The 17,034-nt window shown below is 40.6% G+C and overlaps 1 protein-coding gene across 7 annotated transcripts in view; it reads right to left on the reverse strand.

The window, feature by feature from the left end:
• Positions 1–17,034, reverse strand: part of Elavl4 (ELAV like neuron-specific RNA binding protein 4) — a 148,148-nt gene that overhangs the window by 21,472 nt on the left and 109,642 nt on the right. For all 7 annotated transcript variants that reach the window (XM_005398617.2, XM_005398618.2, XM_005398615.2 and 4 more), the window contains one exon: positions 3,779–3,882. In XM_005398617.2, coding sequence (XP_005398674.1) covers positions 3,779–3,882 — 104 coding nt within the window. The remainder of the gene's footprint in view (positions 1–3,778; positions 3,883–17,034) is intronic.

The raw sequence follows: 17,034 nt of genomic DNA on the forward strand, positions 1-17,034 counted from the left end.
TCAACCACAAATCTGCTTACTGAAGAACCCAGAGGAACTAAGTAATTCATTTGTTTGCTTTTTGTATCTCCTTCCCGTGTCAGGGAGTATAATCTATGTGTGTGTGCAGAACCAAATACACACCCTCACAGAATACTCTTTGCTGAGCAAAGAGGCAGTGTGACATTCTAAAACTTACAACCTACTGCCAGAGTTATTAAAATTTTGGTTTTACTCTAAATCTCATTTATTGATTTTGTGATCCTGGACATGTCTCTTAACATCTTGAGCCTCAGTTTCTTAATTCATATAAAAGAGATCCTAGTATCCTCTTACAGGGCTTCTTAAAAGAAATATAGTTGATATGAGTGTAGCATTTAGCCCAGGAATAGTTCAAAAATTAAATAATAATAAGCACATAAAAAGATTATGATAGTACTGGACACAATACAAATACTCAATGTAAATTAGCACTATTATTATTTCCTCTCAAGTGCATGCTCACACATTAAGCAGCTCCTCTTTCGGACAGTCCATCATAGGCTCCTCGGATTCTAACTCCACCTCAACTCCTGGCCAGAGGTGTGGCTTTGGACAAATCACTTCATTTCCCTGAGCTTGACTTCCAAGATGAGAGGTAGAAATCTCCCAATGAAGGGGTTAAATTCCAAAGAACAAATGATCTGAAGTCACCATTCACAACCACTCATTAATGGCGTAATTATGCAGCATGCCCTTTCTCTGCTTTCTTTGCCAGAGGTTTGGCCTTGCCCTGCACATGACTTCGGTATTCACAGTCACTTTACATCCCCTTTAATAAAGGTGAAACAGATTATTCTTGACAGGGAGCCATCATTTGTGGACACCTTCTACTACTAGCTCAGTAATGAGCCATCCACCACCAACTTGCAAAACAGTGTTTGCATATTTAAATTTTAGTTCAGAGGTTGCAAACTGCCTGTCCAAAGGTCAACTGCTAAGTTCTGTTTGGTCTTACTACATAATGCTTTAAATTTTTAAAAGCTTCCCAAAATAGGGAAAACTGACATTTAAACAAATGCAGCTATTCATTTCTATTGAACAGCCATAAGATCTGGAAACAATCATGATCACCATCACTTAGAAAAGCTGCCCCCTTTATCCACATGTCAAACCAGTCACCACCACACCCTCAGGGCTTTCCAGAATCATCTTTGGATATGGCTGTTAACCATTAACCTTCACAGTTTTAGAATTAACTCTTGGCTTGCCTGCATCTATTTTGTACATTAAATTTCAAGTGTTTTGTAGGAAGCACTTCAGAAATGTGAAAAGAAGGGATAAACGTGATCAAAGTTCACAAACATGTACTAGATGGTTTCAAGGAGGTCTCTGCAATGCAGGCTTCCAAAGAAGATATTTGTTTTTTCCAGATTGGCAAGTTATCTACTCCTTCATGGGGAGTCAGAGCAAAGAGATAAATCTCATGTCACTTATCAAAGCAAACTGAAGCGGAAGAAGTAAACAGTGGCCTGAAAGGCAAAAAAGCAATTTTAAGAAATTAATAAATGATGAGACTATTAACAGCACATGAAAAGAGTTTGCTTTTTCTTCCCTTTAATATGATTTTTACCTTAAACACTGTGTCCCTTTAGGAAAGGAAAGAAAAGTTAATAAAGGAACCTATCACTCAAACTTAATTTTTAGTATGGCAAATAAACTGCTTTAATGAAAGGGCTGAAATCCCTAGGTTTGCACATTAAATTTTCATTCGTAGTAGAGAATGGAAATTATTGATTCAGCCATGGCATCATGCATTTTGAATCCTACGGTGCTTCAGAAGCCCACATTTCCGCTGGGTGCAAAAGTGTTGGCAGCATTTTAATGCAAGGAGAGCCCAGGATGGGTGGGAAGGTGGAAAAAGGGATACAGATAAGGGAAGGAGGCAGACTGGCTCTTCACAGAAAGAAAATAATGTTGCTTGACTTCAAGACATACTTCAAGGGTCTGACAGTATATTGAGCCAGGGGTGCATTCCAAGAGCAAGAAAAACCAGGTCCACTTAGTCTTTGAGAAAACCCTAGGGACTTTATGGACAACTTATTAAAGGGGACAACTGATATCTGATGATTTTACCCCAAGCCCTTGGAGAAGAGTTTGGGTTTCAAGAAAACTGTAGAGGAAAGAAAAGTGCTCTCTCAGTTCAAGGTAAGAGTGTCCATCAGAATAAACATCCAACGTTTGAATACTGAGCTGGACAGCATAGAAAATCAACCAACCCCACAAATACAGCTTTCAATCTAGAATGACCTTAACAAAAAGGTGACAAGAGCATCCTTTTCTTTTTTTTTTTTTTAATCTTAAAAGCATGAATAAAGGTATGTTTTTCCTCTGAAGAAAATTAATCTTCCTCCCTCTCTGGTGACTATCCCACAATTAAACAATTCTTGACTCTTTTCCCTTTAGAGAACTCATAGGAACTGATTCGAAGGCTGGACTGAAGCAGCCTGAATCAGATCCATTTTGGGGTCTTTTGTGTAGCACAGACTGTAGGAGATCAGAGAAAGCAATCATCTTTAGAAATAAGCTAAACTCAATTGCAAAAATAAAGCTGCTTAAAAAGAAAAAAAAGGAAAGATAATCACATAATATATTCCAAAAAGAGAAAGGTTTTGTTTTGTTTTTGTTTTTGTTTTGATTACCTCCCAGCTAAGATTATCTCAGACGGGTAGTCTCTTCTGTCAGTCTGGATGTTGGAAAAGTACCTTTGTTGGACTAAAAAGTTCTGGTTTTGTGTTTTCAGATGCTGAGAGCTGGTGCCATCTATAGATTTCCATTCTGGGAGAGGTTTCTCTTTTGTCCTACTTTGCGTCAGACCTGCTGTCGTGAAGATAAGAGCGCCCAAGAGACACTTCCCTGCGGTTTAATAGGCTATGAAGGATGGGACTCATTAACTGGCTGGCAGCTGCCCCTAAACAGGACGCTGCCTGGAGGTGGGGGAAGAAGGGTAAGGAAGGCCAAGAGGCGGCAGGCCCTATGCAGGCGACCACCACTGACTGGCTGCCCAAGGGGGACTCCCTGAAGAAAGCAGCACCTCCGGAAGGACCCCCCAGATGAAGTCTGAACTTCACCTACTACAGAAGCAGGCTCTGAATTACTGTTTTCTTTTTTTGATTTGAAATAATTACTCCTGAGGTATTACCTACCTGGCTGAATATCTTCAGATTCCTAGAATATTACACTTTCTGTTGTTCTTTTACTATGTTCTCATTGATTTTATAGTGCCTGTCCATACTATACTACTGTGCTAATTTTTAACTGGCTTTTCCTTTCCAGTTTTTGGGTGGGAGTGTCTTAACCATAGTTAGGTAAAGCCAATCTACTCAGCTTAGTGCATAAGGATTCTTGACTTGGCCTCGCCTACCACCCATCCTCACCTTCCCATTGCTTCTTGTCCAAATTTAGTCCACATCATTCATACCCGGGACAGCTTTCTTGTCTCAGCTTCCCCTTGGGTTGCTCCTGGCCTCCTTGCAGCCTTAGGCAGACAGGCCCTTTTGGTGGGGTCTTGAATCCCAGACACTTCATCTGCCTTCTGGATTGGAGGTCCTATGGTTCCTGGTTCCTTCCTTCTACTCAGCTCTCACTTTACTTTTGTTTTTTATTGGCCTAGTCCTGCACTTAGTAGAGTGCACACTAAATGTTCTTTGAATAAATAGAGAACACCACTCCTGGCTCCTGCATAGCCTGGATTTCTTAGACACACAGAATGAATTTAACCAGGGCCTCCTGAATCAGGAGCTAGTATATTACCTCTTACCTTTATGGTTTTGGTCTGGAGTCTGAGTCCATTTAAAGTGTTGATGGCTTTCTCTGCATCCTTTGGATCAATATAGTTAACAAATCCATACCCTAAACTCTGTCCTGTGGAAACATTAAAAAGAGAGAGAGACAGAGAAAGAGAGAGAAAGAGAGAGAAAGAGAGAGAGCTCAGTATCTTTACAGACTCAATACTTCCCAATGCAATGGGTCAAAGCCCTCTTCTGGTATATGATTCCTTTATACCAGGGTTTGTCTCAGATTGAGAGGTTTTCAATTCCTCCATCTCTCACTTCAGTTAGTCTTTAAACTCACAGGATCTCCCCAAGCTAAGGAGTGTCCCTACAATCCGCACCCAAAATATACAAGTGTCTACATAACCAGAAAAGTCAGGACAGGGTAGTAGGAAGAGAGCAGTTATAGTTAAAAGAGACTTGAACTAGAGTCCTGGTGCTTTCTCTGTCAGCTGTGTGCCTTTGTAGAGAAGCCACTTAATCTTCCATTTGTCCTAGGTCTCTACTTGAGACAACTGCACTTACCTCAGACAGGTTTGAATTAGTAAAATATTATATACAAAAGTCCCACCAAGTACATTGCCAACAAAATAGTAGATGCTTAACTAACAACAGCTCTGCTCTGCTCGATACTGCAAAACTGGGACAAGTGCTGGACGCAGTAGCTCTGTCTATTGCCTTGGTCATGTCAGTCACACCCACATTCAGAGGGATGTTGCAGGATCTGAGCAGCCAAACTGGAGACATTTATAGTGAAGGATGCGGCATAGCCAGAATTTAAAGCAGTTTCTACAAACCATTCTTTGCCTTCCTCATCCCCTGAGCCAAAGAACAATGAGAAAAAAAAAAAAGAGGGCGGGGGTTTCTACTGGGAGTAACTGGGAGCTCCTAACAAAGAGGAGAGTGTGAACACTTCCTGCAAAGAGGATTTAGCTACGTTAGGTGGGGATAGCATCAACTTGTCTGCAAAGAGAGGTAGCAAGTGACAGGGCTCCCCCCTTAGTGAAATAAAAATAATGTGCTTGCGATCGTGCCACTGATTATAAATAGTCCATCAGCTCTGCCATGTGTCATCAGCCAGAAATATCATTAGGAAACTTTACATTTTCTGACATACCCTTTAAGAAACACAGAGCTTGTGGTGGCTGCAAAACCAGCTTGAACTTCCCAGGCAATGTTATTGATTTGTGGGCGGCAGCAGAGCCGAAGGGGAGGAAAATGACAGGACGTCACATGTCAGGAAAGACAGATTACATAAACTTCTCTTTGGAGTACTGGGGCCAGGGTTGGGAGACAATACAGCAAAAAGCCTGCCATGTCCCGGTGACAGGAGCCCATTTCAGCAGCCAAAAATATTTCCAACAGCTTCTGTTGTGCTGGTAAATGTCTGTGTTTGTGTTGGTTGTAGGAGGGAACCTGGGAAAACAAGTTGGGTTCTGGATCAAAAAATGGGTGACTTTGTTATCCTTTATAGGAGGGAAGCAAAGAGAATCATGAGGAAATGCAAATGGAAAACTCAAAAATGACAACACCTTCTACACATTAGGGTATACCTTTATGATTTGGAAAGGCAGGGTTAGAACAATGAAGACAAGGGCAAACTTTGCCAGACAGGCCCTTCACCAGCCAAAATTAGTAAATGAGGAGGGAAGACAGTGTTGGGCTTGGTGAAAGTTTTCTCTTTCCATTTTACTGTGTAAGTGTAGTATGTGAGTAGTGTGTATGTGTGTGTGTGTGTGAGAGAAAGAGAGAGAGAGAGAGAAAGAGAGAAGAGGGAGAAAGAAAGAGAGAGGAGGGAGAGAGAAAGAGAGAGAGAGAGAGGAAGGAGAGAGATGTGTGGATTATAAGACCCTATCCCAGGTTCTGAGAAACTTCATTTTGCAAATATAGAAATACAAGAGATTAATTTCATTGGTTTAAAAATATCATTTATCCTAAATTTGGCACTACCTCATCAAGTCTAACTAAATTCACCTAATTAAATCTATTTTCATCATGCAAATATCTCATCATTTTCCATATATATATATATATATATATATATGAAACTTTAAAAATTGTTGTCCTAAAATATTCTCATAATCACTTTGTAAAAACAGTCAGTCACCTACCAAGTTGAGCTGCTTTTAAAGGGAATTTTAAAAGCAATTATGTCAATAATAAACTTTATATGTAAGTTATTGGAAACTGGCTAGATGGCCTATTTTTCAGCCTAATCTGTGTAAAATGAAAATTGAATATGAAAAAGATAAACAAAACACTCATCATTTAATTGCAAACATTAGCCCTGAGGCACACTGAAAAACTTCCTATTCATTCTAGTGATGGAATGTATGTGGAGAAATGTGTCATGCTTACCAAAGGTGCCTGTTCCCATATACTATCCCTCTAAGATTATTCATATATTGATGGAAATCTGCAATAAACATAATGGGCAGAGTCTCTACATTCTATCTCTGTTTTAGAGCTTTGCTATGATAGAAAGAAAACACACTTGGGCTCAGGTCTTAGGGAGGTTCCAAAAGTCAAGTGAGGGAAAGGACTCTTGCCCAGAAAGATACATCAACCTACCTGCCAACGTGAGTCCCAAATCCACCATCCCCTGTGCTCCTGACTACAATTAGCACTGTGTTGTTATCTCATCTGCCTTAGGTTTAGGAAGATGGAATGTGATATCAAGAATGAAGGTGCTTTGAGGAAGGCTGAATACCAGACGAATGCCATTTCAGAAAAGAAGGGTTAAACAATAGACATTTTTCCTATAAAATAATAAACTGCAAACTCTAAAACTCTAAACCACTGCATTGAACAAGAGGATAGAAAGAGTTTCCTACGAATTGAAAGATATACACTGGCAGTAAAATGAAACACCTGTGGTTAGCCTAGTTCACAAGCAGGTTCTCTTTCACCATCATAGGAGGAGTCCAGCTTTGTCTAATGAAAATAGTCTACGGATCTAGTTTTCTCTTTCAAAACGCCCTACAGAAGATTAAATCTCCAGGCAGATGTCTCATTTCTTTAGGAACTTTTTAATAAAAAGGGAGAGTAAAATGAGGAAAAAATTTATGTTTTAATTTTGGTGGTTATATATTGGTGGTGGCTTTGGGATCTGAGGTTCTGTATTTAAATTTACATGGAAAACTACGGGTGGAACACATTCATAAAGAATACCAACACTTTCTCCATGAGGACCAAAGAGTCATGATGCTGGGAGGGCCCGGAGGACCTAGTCTGGAGCTTAAGTTGATAGTCTTTTTATTATTATTCTTATCTTTTTATTATTGTTTTTATCTTTTTCAAATAGCTACATCTTCTCCCTTTATGAACAGAAATAAGATTTGATCCTAAAGGTATTCAACAGTGTTTTAAGATCAGAAAACTAAGACAAACTTTATGTTTGTTTTCAATTTATAAATCTATTTTGTGGCAAGTTGAACAAATAAAAAATGAAATCATCAAGATTACATTCATCGAACTATCTTTGCTGAAAAAATAAGATATGAAATAGAGATTATCTCCAAAATTTAGAAGTTATAGTGAGTGTCTAGCTCCTTTACGCCCACATGGTCTGTAACTCTTATATTTGTGCAGTCGCTAATAATCCTGTCCAGCTAGCATAGGCAAGGGAACCCCACTTAGCAAGTACCTGTAGGAAATATATTCATAGAGTCTGGGATTAGAATTTATAATTTAGAATGTAGCTTCTAAGAGAAAATTGTTGTACGTAATGGCTACATTTTAAAGTACTTCAGTATTTTGGACTAAACAGGTTCTTGTTTTGAACAAGCTGGTTTTTTTTTTTGCTGGTAGTACTTGGGATTGATCTCAAGGCCTTTGTACTGAGCTACATCCCTAGTCCTTTTCAAAATTTTGAGACAGAGTTTCACAAAGTTGCTAAGTTTCACAGGCTGGGCTCAAATGTGTTGTGCTCCCAGAGTGCTGGGATTACAAGTATGTGCCACTACAAGTAGCTAGCAAGGTGTTCTCAAATCTGAACCTGAATATTTTTGTTTTTATAAAGCCTAGGCATGTGTGTGCACACACAAACACACAATTTGTTCTCTTGCTATAACATGGCAACATCTTCATTCTGTTAAAATAACTTTCATATTTATTTTCTCCCCTAAGAAACCAAATACTTCACAAGAACTACCTTACAAAAGTTGCATCCTTGTACGTAATAAATACTCAAAATTGCTTAAGAAGTAAAGAATCACTGTAGGCATCTGTACTAATCTTCCATGTCTGGAAGTATATGACCAGAATGTTTTGTACATTTGAAGGGAAAAGGGGCAAACAGGGAGTACCTGGGGGATTCATTTTGCATTTATGAGGGAGGACAGAGCACAACACACTGACACCAGGCACTGGAAAACAAAACACGATGTCCTGGGTGGATTCTCCTCCAGGACAGCTCAGGAGAACAATGAAAATCACCCCTGCCCAAATTCCACAGTGATTTTGAATTTACAAGTGCTTTCCCATCCATTCCACTGCACTGATTCTTAGAACAACCCTATATGAGAAGAGAAAAATCGTCATTACAGATGGAGAAACTAAAGCTAAGAGAAAACTATAATTTGCCCAACATCACAGAGCTGACTCTCACTCTAGAAGAATGGCAGGCAATTTTTTTTTTTTAATGTGTGGGATAAGATAGTACACAGTTTAGGTTTGGTGGGTTCCACGGTCCCTATTGTGACAGTTTTGCCACTGTGTAGCAGCTAGAGACAATGCATAAATAAATAGTATGGCTGTGGTCCAATAAAATTTAATCGAAAAACAGGCAGTAGGCCTAATTTGGCCCTTGGGCCATAATTTGCTCATCTCTTTGTCTAGATCTTTCGGGTTATCAAGATTACATTCATTGAATTATCTTTGTGCATTTACTATAATCATAGTTACCTCACTTGAACTAAAATGTTATTTATTAACAACTATTTTGAGACTCAGAAATACTTTAGAAGCTTTTTTGAATCATCTGAAAAGAGTAAATTATCTTTAGTTTGTTTTAACCACTTTTATTGTATTCGATCTCCGGAAGGTGTACTAATCACAGCTAATTCTAACTCATTTTTTTCTCCAGGATTCTGTGTAGAAGTGGTTTTTCTTTGCACTTAGGATCCTGAAGATTTCTCTGATGCTGCCCTCCTCATGGCCAATCACAGAAGAAACTGGCCTGAAGGAACCTCAGCATTTCTGCACTGCCAACCTGCACACTTTGCTCTTTCTTTCTCTAAAAACCATCATTTTCCAGAACCCCAACAGTTACTCCCCTCATCTGCAAAGCCCCTGAGGAGGTAGCCAGATGGGTAGTTGCTGTTGATGACAACTTCTGAGTTGAGTAAGGAATTTTTGTGGATGTTAGAACCCTTAGCTCAGGCTGAAATCCTGCTCTCAAAGCACATGATAAAATCCCTAGTCACCTCAAGATCATCTACTTGCCGATAATTCACACACCAGCCTAACCGCAGCCAGCTCCAAATCCTAGGACGACCTCACTGCCGGTTCTGAGATGCCATTCCCTCCTTTAAACTGCCTTGAATCTATCTGAACACATCAAAAGAGGGTCAGAGAGATCTGTGGTTGTTACTGCGTATATAAATGTGTGTGTGTGTGTGTGGCTCAAAATCATACTTGCTGTATAACCTTGGTTAAGTCATTTAAACTTCATCAGCCTCTTCCCTTATCTGGAAAAATACAAATAATCCCTTAATCCTCAAGATCAAAGGATCTCTGTGAGGATTAGAATAAAACAGAGATTAACAGCAGCCGCAGTTTATTTGGTGCCACTTTGTGCCAGGCACTGTGCAAAGTGGCTTACTCATGTTACCTAATTTAATCCTGTGTGAAAAGGGTTTTGTCCAGCCCATTGTGCAGACATAGAAAGTGAGGTTTAAGAAATATTGAAATAACTTGCCCAAAGTAGGCTTCAGGGCTGGGAGCTGAGTGAATCCAGGTCTGTGTGATAGCCTAAGTTTTCTCTCCACAAGGGCCAGCCTTGGGATAAGTACTCAGCAGTGTCTGGCACTGGGTAAGTACAAAACGGACACACACACCTGACCCTGCACTGGGGGCTCTGAGACTGAGGACACCTTGGAGTTCTGGAGCACCAGTGACTCTGTTCCTCTCACCCCTCCTCTTGGCATTTAACAGTTTTGGTTAGTCTAAGTTTTGGATTTTTTTCCTGCAAATCCAGTGGTACTACATCCAACTATCAGAAGACAGATGGTGACGACGACGATGACGACGATGATGATGATGACAATGATGACGGTTTACACAACTGGCTCAGACTAGGTACGATTTCAAGTCTGTTACTTCAGGTGTGCCCCTTGTACCAATATTACTGGCATCACTGAGGGATTTGTGAGAAATGCAGATGCAAAAGTCCTATCCTAGAACTACTCAGTCAGAATCTTCACTTCAACAAGATTCTCAGATGATTTAAAAATGCAAGACTCAGATGCACTGGAAACTTGGAGTAGATCAGATGTAGGTCTGAATCTCAGTTCTTGTGCTTACAGCTGTGTGACCCTGGCCTTTGTTTCTTGGAAAACTATACACCCAACCCCTTGTAACAGAGGAAAGGAAGGTCTTACAGGAAAATCCTCAGGATTACTTGATATATGTTATTTTTTGGTCCCCCAACTTTGCATTGTCTCTTTCTGCTTTGGTATTTTCATGTACAAAGTGGGGATAATATTATCTTTTCAAAGGCTTACTGGGAGTATGAAACATAATAATGCATGTGAAGTGCTGGCATATAATAGATCCTTTTCCTTTTTTCCTCATACCGTGTTAGATACTGCCTCACACTATTGTCTATGTACATGTTGTCTCCTTGCTGAGGCCCAAACGTCCCTGAAGATGGAGAATGCTTACGATGCTTTTCTTTTATGTTGGAGCACATAATATAGCTACACAAATATTACATATAACTGGCACCTGTTACATGCTACACTCTACGGATGGACCCTAAAATGATCATGAAATTGTTTATGCCTTCTGGAGGCTTATTATGTTAAAGAGAACAACAGACATAAGAACTAATTATAGCCCAGAAAAAAAATAATAAATACGGTAAGTCGCCAACATATGAACACTCGTAGATGTGAACAAATCATGCAAGTAGCTCACACGTGTGTGGGACACTGTCCTAGCTGTGCTGCTGTGCGCTCACTGTAGAGTGCGATAGTGTACAGCAGTGCAGCGCTCAGCCAGAGCCCAGGAGGTCCGGAAGCAGGAGGAAAAGCAGTGGTGATATGGAGGGGACTGCTAGGAGGCGTGAAGCAATATATACATTGTCTATTTGTGTCAAAGATGTGTAAGACTCACTTTTTTTGACTGATGAACAAATCTGATTTAAAGAACATTCCCCTGGAATGGAACTCCTTTATAAGTAGTAGATTTACTGCATACCAGAGGAATTCCCTCCCTCTCTCCCTTCCCTTCTTTTTTTTTTTTTTTTTTTTTTTTTTAGGTGGTACTGGGGATCGAACCCAGGACCTCTGCGCTGGGCTACAACTCCAGTCCTTTTCATTTTGAGGAGTATCTTGCTAAGTCACTCAAGCTAGGCTTGAACTAGTGATCCTCCTGCTTTAGCCTCTCTGAGTATTGGGTTTATAGGCACACACTACCACACCAGGCAAGATTTTCCTTTCAAAGCTATGTATAAGAGGAGCTATAAACTGAGAGGAGGTGGAGACTGATTCTGACTCAGCGGAGGAGAGCAAGCTTTCTGAAGGAGCATTTGAGCTGAGCTTTGACAAAGTAGTAAGTTTTGGTAGGGTTCCCCTATCAAAGGCATGACTTTCCAATTTGAGAGCTGAATTCAACACTAAATTATCATCATTATTAATTTTATTTTGAGACAGGGTCTTACTATGTAGCTCAGGCTGATCTCAAACTCACAGGGATCCTCCTGCCTCTGCCTCCCAAGTGCTGGGATTATCGGCATGTGCCACCACACTGGGTTCCAAGTACTAAATTTATCCTGGAGATATTTATTTGGCAACTGTTATGATCCAGGCACAGTTCCAATCACGGGGAACATAGAAGAGAACAAAACATATTTAGTTTTTGCCATCACTGAATTTATATTTTGATTGTGGGTGCAGAAAGACTGATGAGAAATATAAATAAAATGTATAAAGTTTGTCAGATGGTGAGCCAGGTGTGGTGGGGCATGCCTGTAATTCTAGTACTCAGGAGGCTGAGGCAGGAGGATCACTGTGAGTTGGAGGCCAGCCTGGGCTACAAAGTGAGTTCAAGGCCAGTCTGGACTGCATAGTGAAACCTTGTTTCAAAAATACAAAAAACAAAAAAACAACAAAAAATCCTCCACCAACCCAACCCAACCCAACCCAACCCAAACCAAACCAAAACTTGTCAGATGCTGGTGAATTTTAGGGAGAAAATAAAGCAGAGAAGAGGAAAAGGCAATACCAGAGTAGGGTTGCAAATTTCTGTCAGGATAGTTAGAAAAGGCCGCACTGCTAGGATGACATAAAAGCAAAGGCCTGATGGAGAGGAGGTAGACAATCACCCCTATCTGCTATAAGGGCAACAGACAGAGGGAAATTCATGTGCAAAGGCCCTGAGGCAGGAACACTGCAGGCGGGACATGTGGCATAAGTGAAGTGACTGCAACTCACCAACACTTGTCAAATGACTGAAAAGACTGAGGCATCATGATTTCTTCAAGCTGGTTCTACAGTGATGCTCAATAAGACCTGTGTGGAAACCAGTTCTCAGTCTTGCCTGTCAGGTACACACTCTTGCTATTTCAAAATAACCTCTTAGTTTGCTTGGTTCCCCACTAGACTGTGAGCAACTCGAGACCAAGATGACCTCGCAACTGTCTCTGTGCCCCACTACCTACAAAAAGGTTGATGACATTACTGGGTACCAAGTAAATGCTGGTGGGTGAATGATTAACTGAATATTATCCATTCACATCTCTATTTACATCTTCTTCATCACTCTCAGTAATCCTGCACACTAAAAGGAGGGGGACAGGAAGAGCAGGACAATCTTTTTGCCAGAGCCTCACCCGTGTCCAGAGGCAGCTGGCAAGAGATAGGGAACCAGATGCCGTAAGTCACACCTGAACTACATGTGAGCATCTGCTCAGATGGAAAGAAAACTTCAGAGGTGCTCAGAGCCCCTTCTAGTATTTGAAAGGCGGTCAAGGGTCCACTGATGTGGTGACCACAGGTGAGGATAAGGATCAGGCTGAGGAAGGAAGTTAGGGGGAAAATTTTTGCTGTGGTAAAAGGAAGAACTTTCTAACAGTGATTTTATAAGGGGATGGGCTGTCTTGTGAGGTGCTCAGGGCCCCACGATTAGAAATATACAAACAGAAGCCAGACTGACCTTTTGTCAGGAGATGCTGGAGCAGCTGACAAGGTGTACCCACAATATCCTCTCAAATGCTAAGATTCCAAAGTTCTATTTATATTAGACTCAATGTTCACAGTTTCAGTTTACCCTGATTTCTTACCAAGAAAACAAACATAACAAGGAATATTTATGAAGCACCTACTACGGATGAAACATTTTATGTATAACATTACACAAATCTTTATAACCCTCTGAAGCTGGTCTTTCTACCCTTTGCATTACAGAGGGGCAAACTAAGGCCCAGAAGGAGCTGTAACTCACCCAAGGTTATCTGGCTAAAGAACAGTACTCAGGCCCATCTGACTCCAGAGCCAATGTACTTTTTTCTGTGCCCCAGTTTCTCGAATATGTGTGCATTTGGATGCTAAACATCTGTCCTAAAATAGCACAGTGTGCCTGAGACTTTGAGAAACCCTAGGTCTTCTAGCACTATCTCTAAGTCCTTTTTTCCACTCAGTTCCAATACATAACCCAAGTATCCCATTCCCCACTCCCAGCTCGGTATGCAGGTCAAACCAGATCTGGTGCACCAGAGAACGCCAGGCTCAGAAAAGACTTTAGTGTCAAGGAATTGAGTGTGCAGACCAGTGTTTAGGAACTGAGGATCAAGGGAGGAGCAAGGTGTTTACGGTCCAGCTAGAAAGTCAGACCCAGCTCCTGACAAGGACGGTAGAGGACGGGGTGCTGTGTGACAAGGAGGAGAGGCTTTCTGGAGGGTGTGATGCTTTCACTGAGGCTATTTTGAAAAGACTGATGAGGTAGCCAGGCAAGGAGTAGTCAAGGGCAACAGTCAGAGAAGGGCATCCCAGAAAGAGGGACACTATGAATACCTATTCCTGAGGAGGAGGGACTGCCACAAACTTTACAGCTCTCACTTTCACGTGGCCACTGGTTGTTGATATCAACTGTGCTGTGAATCCTACATCTAACTGCATCTGTCTTCAGGTGTGTATGGGGGATTTACCTATACCTCTGGCAGAGTCAGGAATTACTTTGGAATCCGAAATTCTGAGTGTGTCTGCATTCTATCAATAACACTGTTGACCAGCCTTCCTTATTCTCAGTATCCAAAGTATTTAAGGTTATTTTGGGCCAGTCCTTGGTTATTTCCATAAGCTACGTTCTGGCTTTCTAAGTAGACATTATTTCCATTCACCATGTGGCATCAAGATGGCAAAAGGGAAAGTGTTTGACCCAGACAAGGCTTGTTGAACTGAATATATTTCCCAATGGACTCAAGTTTCTTAAGGGCAGGGACATGTGGGCCTTATTAACCTTGGTATGACCAGCGTCTGGCACATAGTAGACTTTCAATAGAACTATGCTGAAGAGATGAATGAATAGTAACAAAAAGTCATCCCTTTTGGAATGCCAGTCACTATACTATGTATGTTATTTCTACCATCTACTTCCTAAAACAATCAAGCAAGGTTGGCATTATCACTGCTATTTAAAATCAAAGAGACTTATGTTCAGCAGCCTCAGATCCCAAAATGGGTCCATCCATCTCCAAAGCTCACACAGGCTTTTAAGAGAGTTTACTGACTGCAGAGTGTATATCAACACAGCTATTCACATGGATGTGAAATGATGCCTCTGCTACTACGGAAATTTAGAGTATATACAATCATTTCCATAGTCCCCCAAACAGAAAGGTACATTTTGCAATTAAGAAAAGTCAATCAATCAATTGTCAAAAGAGATTTTAAAAAATCCCTTTTGGTTTATCCTATAACATAAGTTGCTCCAAATGATATGTCTTCAAGTATAAATTTCTATAAAAAACCTCAATAAATGAAAAACAGACCTAATCCAGGTCCTATTTTTCTTCTGTTTGCCCCAGAAAGAAGGGAAATTCATAAGATAAGAAGCTAGTATCAAGTACTTAGTTCAAAACAACAATAACAAACAACAACAAACAAAACAAAACAAAAAAGGGAAAAATTTCCTAGGTGATGCACTGGAGACGATAAAAGCCTCAATGACAACTATCTCACCTTCAGCATTTATTACACAAAAAGAAGGAATGTTGAGACTGATAAACCTGGGGCAACAAAAGATTCCTAATTGAAACTACATGACATTAAATTATGTTCAGAATATCCTTCCAAACAGGAAAGAATAGTTACACATTTAAAAGTATTTTTAACAAGGGTTGAAACAAAAAGAGGAGGATTTTGGCAAAATCTCAGCCATAAAAATGAACCAGAATTCTTAATTCTTTGTTGGCTTCTCACATGAAACAAAAGTTAGGATGTCAGATAGACAAGGATTCCCACCCACAGTGGAGGCAAACCAACAGTTGATTCCAGATATGCAACTGATGTTTAAGATGACGGGGTTAGCAACGAAGAAAGAGTGAGGAAAAGAATTACCAGGTTTATACTAATTATGTTTACTGTAAAGGGGACATAACTAGGGAAAGATGAGATCTTCTGTGGGTGCAGTGTCTGTGGGTGAATGGAACTGCTGTATTTAACACTAAGACACCGACTTCCCAAACTCCCACCCGACAACGTTCTTACAGAGGGCAGGGTACCGTGGCAGGATACCTGAGACTGTGTTGAGATTCAGATTAAATGAGGTACATTTTGTGAGAAGGATTGGCACAAAGTAATGCTCCATAAATATTAAGAAAATATAAATCCTTTAAAACCGCATTTATTCAAAGTAAAAAAAAATTCAAACTTCTCACTGAAGGAGATGAGATAAATAAATGTGCAGGATAAATCAGGATGTCCAATATTAGCCGGAGCAGGACTTCATCTGAAAACTTCTGTCAGTGTGTCCTTTCTGAGGTGCAGGCTTCGGGTTCCCTGGCCTTGGGACTACCACTAACAGTTGTGTGAAATGCAAGGACAAACATGTCCGTCCCCTTCACCAAGGACAGGGTGAGATACCAGACATGAAGCTCACCACTGTGGTAGTCTGACTCCACCACAGGTTTTTTTTTTTTAAACAAACAAAGAAATTCTCCATGAAAAAGAAAATAACCAAGAAACAAAAGTATATTTTTCTTTCTCTTTTTAATCACCAGTCCGCTTGCGGGTAGGAAGGTAAAATGAAGAAATAATAAATAACCCCCAAAGAAAAGAATTCCTGCAGAGGTAAGTCAGTGGAGTAGGAACTGAAGGGGAAAGCCATCTTTTTCGTTTTCTAAAACCTTAATGCAATGTCCAGAATGGGTACGCCAAGCAAGAACGGGCAGCTCTGGTACACTGCTATAGGTGGTAGATGTGGAAATGAAGGCATGCCTGGCAATACATGCAAGATTGCAAAATGTGAACAATTAATGGCTCAGCTCTTTTTACAGCAATGGAAAATGAAATGTCATCCCAAAAATCAGGACACTAAATAAAGCCATAGTTTTAGTCATGCCCAGAAGGTGCTCTGTACTCAGTAACATCCCAGAAACTGGCTAGTGTGTGATGGGACTGTGCTGATGCTAGAGAAATGGACTCACATAGCACCACTGTCTGTACCTCCTGGGGATAGGTGAGACCTTCCCAGCACACCACGGGCTCCACTTGGCCACCCACAAGCTGCAGAGGGTCTCACACCTTCCTTAATAACGAAGAGAATCAGGAAGGAACTATCCAGATTGGCCCCTCTCTCTGCTCTAAACCTATCCCTCATGGAACCTCATTCTTCCCTCCCGGCTTGGAGAGTACAGTATACACAAGACCCGAGGAAAAAAGGTTTCTTGGGGAATGCTGCATCTTATACCTTCCTTTTAAGTTTTACAATGCATGTTAGTACAAATTCAAAAAGCAGTGATTAAAGGAACTCCTTTGATTGGTTCACTTCAGGTCCACAAACTTCTTTTGCCACAGCACTC

Source organism: Chinchilla lanigera, unplaced genomic scaffold, assembly GCF_000276665.1.
Source record: "Chinchilla lanigera isolate Chin_1 unplaced genomic scaffold, ChiLan1.0 scaffold00063, whole genome shotgun sequence".
In the NCBI taxonomy this organism is placed as follows: domain Eukaryota; kingdom Metazoa; phylum Chordata; class Mammalia; order Rodentia; family Chinchillidae; genus Chinchilla; species Chinchilla lanigera.